The following is an 11,668-nucleotide window of genomic DNA, read 5'->3' on the forward strand; positions in this document are numbered from 1 at the left end:
ATTCGATCAATTGCTCAACAGTAATTCGTTTACCCACGTAATACTTATGCTCTCAAGAGAAGCCTCTAGTGAAACCTATGGCCCCCGGGTCTATTTTCCATCATATTAATCTTCCAATACTTACTTATTTCCTTTGCCATTTATTTTACCTGCATCTTTATTTCTCTTTATCATAAAAATACCAAAAATATTATCTTATCATATCTATCAGATCTCACTCTCGTAGGTGACCGTGAAGGGATTGACAACCCCTTTAACGTGTTGGTTGCGAGGAGTTTATTTGTTTGTGTAGGTGAGAGGGACTCATGCGTGGCCTCCTACTGGATTGATACCTTGGTTCTCAAAAACTAAGGGAAATACTTACGCTGCTCTGCTGCATCACCCTTTCCTCTTTAAGGGAAAACCAACGCAGTGCTCAAGAGGTAGCAAAGAACAATAAGGCTCCCGGGCCGGATGGCTTCCCGGCAGAGTTTCATAAAAAATGTTGGCACATCATCAAAGGGGATTTACTCCCAATGTTCTATGATCTTTTCTCTGGACAGCTTCAGTTGTTTCAACTTAATTTTGGAACGATTACTTTACTCCCCAAGAAGACAGAGGCTGTTTGTATTGAGCAGTTCCGGCCCATCTGTCTTCTTAATGTAATTTTCAAAAATTTCACCAAGGTGAGGACTGATAGGCTTACGCAAATCATGCACTCCGTGGTGAAGCCGTCCCAGACTGCTTTCATGCCAGACAGAAACATCCTGGAAGGGGTTGTCGTTTTGCATGAAACACTCCATGAGGATCCACTCAAAAAAACTAGATGGAGTAGTTTTCAAAGTGGACTTTCAGAAGGCATACGACAAGGTCAAATGGCCATTCCTTCAGCAGGCTTTGCGTATAAAAGGTTTTGATCGCGCCTAGAGACACTAGGTAGACTCCTTCATGCAAAAATGGAGTGTTGGAATTAAAGTGAATGATGACATAGGACACTATTTCCAAACCCACAAAGGACTGAGGCAAGGGGATCCGATGTCTCCTGTCCTCTTCAACATAGTGGCTGATATGTTGGCAATTCTTATAGGAAGGGCCAAGGATGTAGGTCAGGTAGGAGGCCTCGTCCCGCACTTAGTAGACGGAGGTGTATCCATTCTACAGTATGCCGATGATACCATCATCTTCATGGAGCACGACTTGGCTAAAGCCCGCAACATAAAGCTCGTGTTAAGCTTGTTTGAACAATTATCCGGGTTAAAGATTAACTTCCACAAGAGCGAGTTGTTCTGTTTCGGAAGAGCTAAAGATGAACAAGATGCGTACAAGCAATTGTTCGGATGTGAATTGGGGGCTCTACCTTTTACGTATTTAGGTATACCAATTCACCATCGTAAGCTAACCAACAGAGAATGGAAGTGTATTGAGGATCACTTTGAGAAGAAATTGAGTTGCTGGAAAGGCAAGCTGATGTCATACGGAGGACGATTAATTCTAATTAATTTGGTCCTCACGAGTATGCCCATGTTTCTTCTCTCGTTCTTCGAGGTTTCAGTGGGAGTCCGGAAGAGGCTAGATTTCTATCGATCAAGATTCTTTTGGCAGAGTGATGATGTTAAGCGAAAATACAGACTTGCTAAATGGGATATCATCTATAGGCCAAAAAACCAAGGGGGTCTTGGTATTGAGAATCTGGAAGTAAAGAACACATGTCTCCTTAGCAAGTAGCTGTTTAAGCTTTCTGTCAAGACGGAGGCCACTTGGGCTCAGATCTTGCGGAACAAGTACCTTCACTCCAGAACCTTATCCCAGGTGACAGTGAGGCCGACTGATTCGCCTTTTTGGAAAGGGCTGATCAGAGTTAAATCACTCTTTTTCAATAGGACAAGATTCATAGTGGGAAACGGTACTGCTACGAGGTTTTGGGAGCATACATGGCTAGGGGAGATGCCTCTCGCACTCCAATATCCTTCCTTGTATAATATCGTCTAGCGTAGAGATGCCTACATTGCAACAGTGATGCAGTCCATTCCGCTTAATATCCAGTTTAGGAGGACGCTAGTGGGGGCCCGTTGGGAAGCGTGGCTCAATCTTGTCCGAAGATTAATGGATGTTCAGCTGTCTCAACTGCCCGATCAGTTGTGCTGGAAACTAACTAAGAATGGTGAATTTTCAGTTAAATCCATGTATTTGGATGTTATCAACTCTAGTGTGATTCCTCGATCGAAACATCTTTGGAAAGTCAAAGCTCCTTTGAAAATCAAAGTGTTTATGTGCTTTGTGCATAAACAAGTTATTTTAACGAAGGATAATTAAGTAAAACGCAATTGGACAGGATCTACCAGATGTAGTTTCTGCGACCAACACGAATTCATCGATCATCTCTTTCTGGATTGTCCTTTGGCAAAAAAATTGTGGTGGTCGGTCCACATAGCTTTTAACATCACTCCACCGAATTCCATCAATACGTTATTTGGGACGTGGCTTGATGGGATAAATTTTGAGACAACGAGACTCATTCGTGTGGGAGTGTGTGCTTTATTATGGGCAGTCTGGAATTGCCGAAATGATTTGGTTTTTAACAGAACAACAAATATTCACTTTTTGCAGGTTATATTCAAGGCCACTGCGTTGATTCGTATGTGGTCGCTACTCACTCCGACGGAGGCCAGGGAGCGTTTGGTTACTGCGTCTACCCGATGGGAGATGGTAGCACGGGGTATTTTCAACCGGTTTGGATGAAGGTCATGTAATAGGATTGGCATGTAGTGCTATTCTCTTTGTATGCTAGCCGGTTGTGGCTTTTTCTTATTTCTGTTTAGCTCTGGTGAAGCCTTTTACCTTTATTGGTCGAGACTTGGATATTGATGTTGGATATTTTGCTTTTTAATAATATTAGCCATATGCATCATTCAGATGCAGAGGCTGGGGCATACCCCCTTTTCGAAAAAAGATCTGATTTTATTTAAATATGATGAGTTTATATTATTGTGTCAAGCTTTTTTTGTTGGTTTGATTCTATCTAGGGTTGAAATATTTCGTCTACACCATGATGAAGATATTGTGATTCGATGGTCTGCACGTCTAGGGGATACTCATTGATCCAAGTACGGTACGTAATGGCTCAAAGCTTTTCATATTTTGGATGGAATACTCAAGACTAACCTTTACTAGTAATCAAGTTCGTGGGGTGTGAGAGAGTGACAACACCGTTGCTTCGATCTAACTGCATTCTCTTTACCGAAGTGTTGGAGCATTTCGTCTTGCAGAGTTGATACAACGAAGGAGATATTTCCAAGAGATTTCATTGTAATTATTAGTCATAGGAATTACTTTGATTTTTTTGGATCTTAGATTCAAATAAGTGTACCTGTAATAGTTATGAGTATAAAAAAAAACTTATGTTTCTAAAAAAGAACCAAAGTTTTCTCCCATCTCAGCCCATTTCAACTAAACAGTAAAATGAAAGATCAAACTTTTTTTTTTGCAAAAGAAAAACAAAGGACCAGACTTGAATACCCAGTTTACGATCAAACCATTATCGGATCCTGCCCTGCCCGTCAATATCCAGCGCCTAATGTATTTTTTCCAAAGATTCCGACATCTAATATTTGAAGTTATCATCACATTATATTTATATAAATATATGTTGAACAAATTACTTCGAATATTAATCATTGTATGAAGCCAGTTCGACAGTACAGAGGTGGAAAATTCAAATACTATTGGCCGTTGGATATTGTGTTCACTCCACTGGATTTTGCCATATGTATTATCTAGAAAATTCCATGGTTGAGTTTAATCACAATTCCCAAACATCAAGACACAAGCACTTCTCCTTTGTTCTATAATCTTCCATTTTTATTATTTAAAAGAATCTCCTAAATAAATCCCCTTATTTTTTTACTTTGTGATTTAGAGCGCACAATATACACAAACCACAAAACTTAAGGCCTCCTCTTTGTTCTATAACCTTCCATACTAAAATTATCCCAAAAAAATCTTCTAACTGAATTATCATTGCTTTTTTTCTTACTTTATGATTTACAGTGCATAAATATGCACAAACCTCATCAGAGACACTTCGCATATGTTTTAGACTCTTCTACTCATTAATTCCCATGTTTTTTCCTTCTAAAGAATTGCCATTTACTTTTACTTTACGTGATGTTCAAGGCTATGACACGACTTCATAAATTTCATTTGTCTTTGAAGATTGAATATACTAGCTACTCAAAACTTGAATACGAGATACCTAAAGACAATTGTGAAGGGTATATTTCATACGAGTTTTGTATAGAATTATACCATGCAGTCTTCCAATATTTTTGTAGCTATAATTTAGTTTTCAACGCGATGAACTAAGGGAACTAAATCTACGTTTACGCCATGCATATATGATACTAAACTTATCTAGATTGTTTTCTGTTATAAGGGCATCTCCAAGCCGACCCCCAAACCGCCCGTTTACGTTTGGACGCGGTTGTACGAACCCTGCAAGTCATCTACCGCCGACCGTCATCGGTCCGCAGAGCTGTCCGGACTACAATTTCCCTGCAAATCGAAACCGAACGAGGCGGGCTTTGTGGGACTCCGAACCCGAACAACGTAGGACTCCGACACCCCCGTTCCACCCAAAATTGAGGCGAAGCCCGCGCTTTTGTAGCTGGCCGCATTGTTTCCGCAGCAAAATATCCACTCCTCTCTTCCATCCCGCCGCTTTCCACCAGTTCTCGCCTTTTTCCCATAAACGGGAACCAAATGATACGAGGATGATTGTGCAGGCCATCCGTTTTAAGATGTTGAGGCGGCATAAGGAAGAATTGAAAGCAGAGGAGAAGGCAGCGGCGGATAGGGAGGTGGCCGAGACGACGGAGAAGGAGGTAGATGCAGCGACGGCAGATTGAGCATGGAGGATCGGATTGCATGTCCAGCAAGGCATGAAAATGCAATCTTCTTTCGGCATGTAAAAACTATGCATACCTGCTCCTTTTGGTTGTGATCCGGCACGCTTTATGTGGTCGGACGGATTTGAATTTCAAATTTACCGTACTAGCGGAATTTAAGGGATAGCGTTAGATGGCCGGCTCCCGCATCCGTGTCCGTGGGCTGCCTCCTATCCACAGACAGATATTGTGTCTGATTTGAGGGTCGGCGTTGGGTATACCCTAATTTATTGTGCCGTTGTTATTCGTGCATACTTTAGACATCTAAAACTCCTATGTTGTAACTATCTTACTAGTAGTGATATACTTTGTCCGTTCGAAAATATTTGTCATTAAAATAGATAAAAAAAATATGTATTTAAAATTAAAATACATTCTGTTTTATTCATTTTGATGACAAGTATTTTCGAAAGGAAGAAATAGATGATAAACATAGCTGTAAGTTTTGGTGAGGCAAGACGCACGAGATTTTCTTGGGGGACCTCTACGCGAGTTGCTACTTTTCGAGGGAGAAATTTTCTACCCAAGCGCAGCTGTACCTGACTGTCACGATGTAACACTACAGTCTATTTCCTTTTCGTTTGCTTGCGTGTAATAATGTGCCAGACACTCTCTTGACCCATGGTGCAAAGGCGGCGTACGTGCCCAAGCTGTGTGGTTGTGGACAATGCCCCAACGGAGTCCATGCATGTTCTTTCTTCCTGACGCCACCCCTCCACAGGCCTCGTGTTTCCTGGCGAAGAGTCGAGAATTTCTTGTTCTGCCTCTTGAAACGACCAAGACTGAAATGTGGCGTTGCCACGTTGGTTTAAGTGAATACTTGGTGGTTATAAGCTGCCTTCAGTGAGTCAGAATCTACCTTACACGTACGCACACCATCTCACACGTCGCTTCGCTTGCTCTCTCTTTCTGCGTGTGTCATCCGTCTATATTTATAGCCTGACAGGCCCTGCGTACACATATAGCTCGCAGTCTGCGGCTGGTCATTTTGAGAATGATGCCTTGGTCCATACACAGGCCAATTTGGACGTCACGTTATTAATAGGCTTAATTGAGTCCAAACCAAACGGCACCTATGAGATTATCCACATGTGTACCCTAAATCCTGATCATCTGGAGTACTAGTTTCCCAGGATGGCATTTTGTAACGGACATGTTCTCATCCAAACACTAGTATGTATTGTACATGACCCTCGATCAACCAAATACACGCTCGATAGGACTTGACTGGCATTCCCTGTATCCAGTCTAAATCTGACAGATATAAGGAATGTCCGGATGTGCCCCTTGTGCCCCTTACGTTGGATCCGGCCCATACTGGTTCACCTGACCCCATATAAAATGATCCTATCTGCACCTCCAACCAAAACTTCAGCCGCATTTCACTCCACTTTCCTCTCCTCCAGTCCACTCCCTCCGCCCACAAGCTTCCGTCCGACAATTTTTTACCCACTCCGGCATGGCGGGTAGCAGATTCGAATCCTACACCTTCAGATTCGTTGACCCGAAACTCATCCCACGAGGCTCTGAGGAGGAGATGACCATCTGTCTCGCGCTCCGCCGCTCCTGGGAGGAGCCCGCCCGACGGTAGCGCTCGGACTCATTCCGCCCGAAATCCATTGCGTCACCCCAAATGGCGCATGGGTCCGGCAGAAAGTGTGTCACCGCTGCCTCACCGGAGACGTTGCGGTCCGTCTGGCATCCGAACACGCCGGCGGATGCGCAACCGTTTCGTTGGCGCGCCGAGGGGAAGGTGAACCCAAAGACATCTGCCAACACAAATACGGCGCGACGTGCCCGCTGTACGAGGCAGCGGGGGTGGGAGGCGGCAACACCCCTCATCGTAGAGGACATTGGCGAGGCGGAGTCGCATTCTTTGGTGCCCCGCGTGGTGCATGGCCACCCTGGGCGCCGCAAACCGCGTTGTGATTGACATCACCGGCTCCTCCCAAGACAGATCCATCATCGATCTTACATCCACCGGCATCGTAAAGGTTCCGAACCCCGACGAGAAAGAGCATGGCATGGTAGATGGTGACGCCTTGAGTTCCGTCAGCCGGTCCATGTCTCATGTCCTACTCTACCTCGTCGGTGACCGGATCAACACTTCGAGGGGCGCCGCTGGCCGCCGGATATGAGCACGGTGGAGCCAGCGGAGCTCCGCTTAGATTGGATTTTACGTTCCATGTAATAATTTAGAATTGGTGATTTAGAAATGATGTTTTTGTTGTGGAATCAATTTTTTGTGTGTTGTTCGATCACTGTATGTGGACACGCTCGGGCGCGTCTGTAGGCGTTTGAGGCCAGATTTGCGATTGTAGATGCTCTGATACATCCAAGGCAACGTGTTAGTATTGTTTCTGATCGACGGCAGAATATTACTACAAGGAGAAAAGATAATTATAGAGGGCCCATAGCCCCAACTATCCAGGCGCCAATAGATATTGTTTTAACTAGTGCAAATGAAAATCTCATTGAAATTTCTGAAGTTTCAATCATTTACACAGATACTAAGATAGTTGCCTTTTGGTCAAAATATTTCTATCATTACAGTAGAACACATGGATTCAAATTATTTCAAAAATTCAAAATACTTGGTCATATTGTTACCGAAATCAAGTGAAATGTTTGGTCATTTGGTCGAATTGAAAACTGAAATTACTTCATTTACCGTGTTATGCGACCAATAATTTTTGGCCAACACTTTTCATTACTAGCAAGTGGGTCCCGTGCGTCAGCATCTTATTGAATATATTGTCTTCTTCTCATCTCCGTCCGATCCCCACAAGCTCTGACGATGATGTGCTCTGGTGTGGTGTAAGAGCGTGTGTAATAGTATTGCCTAACAACTGGCTATATGGAGTTATCATGTTACATATAGTCAATCTAATATCCAACATGTATGATAGCTACTCCCTTCGTTCATAATATAAGAGCATTTTGCAAGCTATGGGACGAAGGGAGTAGTTGCTAAGTAGTACTACTTTATTAATGCATGACCCGTCATACACTCTCATAATGTTTTTTGGAGTTCGCCTTGCAGCCGTCTGTTAATCTAAAATTAGCTTCCTTTTTCTTTCCTCTTCTCTCTCATCCAAGTCAACACAAATATAATTATTTAATCCTTATAACCAGCTGACTATATCTTATTAAACATGCTCTAAGATGAGTTAGTTGCAATTAAAGTGATTGCTTTCTTGCCTCAGACTGACTCCATCCTATATTTTTTTCGTCTCATGTCTAGATACATTCATATAAGACAAATTTAAGATAAATAATTTGGGACGAAGGTAATAGTTGCTTGTCACATTGATTCAGTTATTCTAGAGAACACCAATGTCGATTGGTGTGATTGCGGGCCACGATCCATAACGGTGATTGGGTTGATGGGAAGAAGAGATATATAGGGGCCACTGGGGCAGCATGGAGTAGCAAACTAATTCCGAGCGGTCGGAGCTAGCTGCGACATGGCGGCGGCAGTGCAGGTCTGGTTCGTCTCCCTGGCCGGATTAGGCGCCATGTACCTGTCCGCTGCCTGCCTCCGTCTCCTTGCCCACCTCGCCCTCTGCCTCCGCCGGCCCATCAACCTCCGCCGCCACTACGGCTCGTGGGCGGTCGTTACCGGCCCAACCACGGGGCTAGGCCGATCCATGGCCATGGAGCTCGCCCGCCGTGGCATCAGCCTCGTCCTCCTCGACCTCGACGCGGCCAACCTGCAATACGTCTCGGCTGCCCTCCACGAGGCCCACCCCGGGGTGGAGACCAAGACCGTGGTATTCGACCTCTCTCTCGTCGGCACCGCCGCCGGCGACGAGGCGATGGGGCGGCTCAAAGAGGCCACAGAGGGGCTGGACGTGGGGCTACTGGTGAACAACGCCGCCGTGAATCGGCCGGGCGCGCTGTACGTCCACGAGGCGGACGTGGAGCGGCTGGCGAGGATGGTGCTGGTGAACGTGATGGCGCTCACAGAGGTGACGGCGGCAGTGCTGCCGGGGATGCTGGAGCGGGGGAGGGGCGCCATTGTCAACGTTGGGTCCGGGTCCACGGTGGCCGTGCCCTCCTTCCCGCTCTACACCGTCTACAGCGCCACAAAACGGTACGTGCAGCACCTGACGCGGTGCCTCAGCGTGGAGTACAAGCACAGGGGCATCGACGTGCAGTGCCAGGTCCCGTTCTACGTGCACACCGGCATGCTGTCGCCGGCAATAAAGGCCACCATGACGTTCCCGGCGTTCGTGGCGACCGCCGACGCGTACGCCCGGGACGCGGCGCGGTGGATCGGCCACGGTGTGCTCTGTGTGCCCGACGCGTCCCAGCAGCTGCAGTGGTTCCTCGCCGGCCTTGTCCCCGACGCAGTTCACGACTGGTACCGCCTCCGGCAGCATCTCAAGCACAGGGCCATCCTCCGGCCGAAGCTCGCGTGATATCACTCGTCATGTGTACATTCATGCATGGTCGCTGGCCGATCTGGACTTATCATATGGATTATGGAGGCAGCTTAAAATCATGCGTATATGCATTCCGATCAAATTTCGTGCAATTCTAAAGCATGACATATGCATGGTTATGGTAATGGTGTACTTTGGATAAAGAAAAATAAAACGGGAAAATGTATATGTCGTTGGGTCAATTTTCATCTAAATTATACCAAGATGTATGCTAATTAATAATCCGCTCTTTGTACCACGTGACACATGTGGTAAGCAATCCAAATTATTGAAAAAATAATAATTCGCTCTTTGTATACTGCTCAACTCCCTTCCTTCTTATTTGTAAGACGCACGTGTATCTTTATATCCTCAATTTGATCAACGCAATATGTGTTATATATCATACTTCCTTAATTTCTTTATACAAGGCCACAAACTCAGATTATACAATACCAAGATAAAATTTAATGACTATATTTTGCAAGCCAACTTTTCTGTTGGTTAACCGGGACCATCAATACGCCGCAAGCATGCAAGGAAGGAATGGGAAAGAAGTAGCTTATGTCCTTTTTATATCGCATATAAGAATTGTCTGAAGCCAAACTTTGTAAAGTTTGACCATATTTATATGGAAAATTATCGACATCTACAATACTAAGATTATATAATATGAAAATTAAATTCATGATGCATCTAACAATATTGATTTTGTATTGTAAATTTTAGTATATTTTTCGATAAAGTTGGTCAAAATCACGAGTTTGACTTCAAACAAATCTTATATGCGGAGTAAAGAGGACCGGAGGGAGTACGAGGAAACATCATTAATTTTTGCTTCGTTTATTGTTATCGACCTTGTATAGATGCAAATTGTATTTTTTTTATAGTGACCTTGTATAAGGGAATGGAGGGAGTAATAAACTGCTTTGTAAATGAATTTAATGGCATATGTATAGGATATAACTATTTTGTTCCCAGTAAAAGAATACTGCCGCATCCTATCTAGGAGAGGGTTCCGATTTTCCGAACAGGTAAAGTAAATTAGATAACCCACCCCACTGCCTCCCTCTCTCTACCGTTGCCTCCCGCCACGGCACACCAGGATCCCGCTCCAGGCCGCCTCACTCCGCATGCGCCAGGATCCCGCCACCGAACACAAACGCACGCCGGATCCCTACACCAACCGCTACCGGGAGCTTCGATCCTGCCGTTCTCTTTCCTCCTCCCTGCAACGCCGCACCGGCCCTGCAGGGCCTGCTCCCCACCAACCTACGGCCATGGCGAGCATCTATGCAGTCGGGCTAGCTCCGGCCATCATCGAGGTCGCCACCTCTCTCGCAGGTAACTCACGATATCTATTCGTGTGTAGCATATCAGTTCATCCATGCATAAGGCATGGTCAGAGCTAGCCATGATCCCGCTCTAGGCCGCCTCCCTCCGCATGATGAAGCTACCAAGTCCAAAACTCTCTGAATGTCTACTTCATACTGCAATGCAACAGGAATTCAGTTCAGTTATTTATCTATCAACCAAATTTCTTATCCAGCTGTAAATTCCTGCAAACAAGATGGATATTAGATAGTATTATTTTATTGCATCATTTTTTAATATCTCTGTGTTAACCATTTCTCTGATCCTAAGGTGGTCTTGCTCCCTGTGAAAATTGAATTATTGAATTGTTGAACTGAACTGTTGAAAAAAAATTAGCCATGAACCTGTTGGAAATATGAGCAATTTATCAAATGATTTTATTAATAGAAATATTAGATAAAGCATGACTAATATAGCTGCGATAAAGTAAGTCATGCAATCTGACGGAGAGAAAGTAAATAGCATCTGCATATATGAACTTGAACTGAACACGTCTAGGACAGACACTAGATCATGTTGCATATATGGAGTAGAACCTAACACATGTAGGGCAAGAACTAGTACGAGAAACTGTGGCAGGACATCTGACAGAAAGAAGAAGAACACATACGACACAGCAGCAGCAGAAGCACTGGACTTGGGGTCGACATCCTCTCCAGCCATGTCGTTACTGAGGTAGTCGACGTCGGGGAAGAAGTTGTCGTCGGGGAAGTAGTCGTCGGAGTCCTGTTGAAGAAGCCAGTAGTCGCGCAGAGCGCTCCCCAAAAACCTTATCACCCTTCTCCCGTACAGGACTCAAAGAGGTGCGGTTTCGGAGGCCTACTGTCCCGACCTGCGGTGCACGCCGCAAGCCGGGATGAGGAAGACAGCAGCAGCTCAGAGATTGGAACCGGTGGCGAGAGGAAGGAGAAGTTATGGTGCGTCTCTCTGGGAGGAGCGGCCTCC

At 44.9% G+C, this 11,668-nt stretch overlaps 1 protein-coding gene across 1 annotated transcript; it reads left to right on the plus strand.

Annotated features, from left to right (window-relative positions):
• The first annotated feature begins 8,389 nt into the window (after positions 1–8,389).
• LOC123191934 (very-long-chain 3-oxoacyl-CoA reductase 1) lies at positions 8,390–9,346 on the plus strand. The gene has a single exon (XM_044604470.1). The coding sequence runs from the start codon at positions 8,390–8,392 to the stop codon at positions 9,344–9,346; it is 957 nt and encodes a 318-aa protein (XP_044460405.1).
• Positions 9,347–11,668: the final 2,322 nt, after the last annotated feature.

Source organism: Triticum aestivum, chromosome 2A, assembly GCF_018294505.1.
Source record: "Triticum aestivum cultivar Chinese Spring chromosome 2A, IWGSC CS RefSeq v2.1, whole genome shotgun sequence".
NCBI lineage: Eukaryota > Viridiplantae > Streptophyta > Magnoliopsida > Poales > Poaceae > Triticum > Triticum aestivum.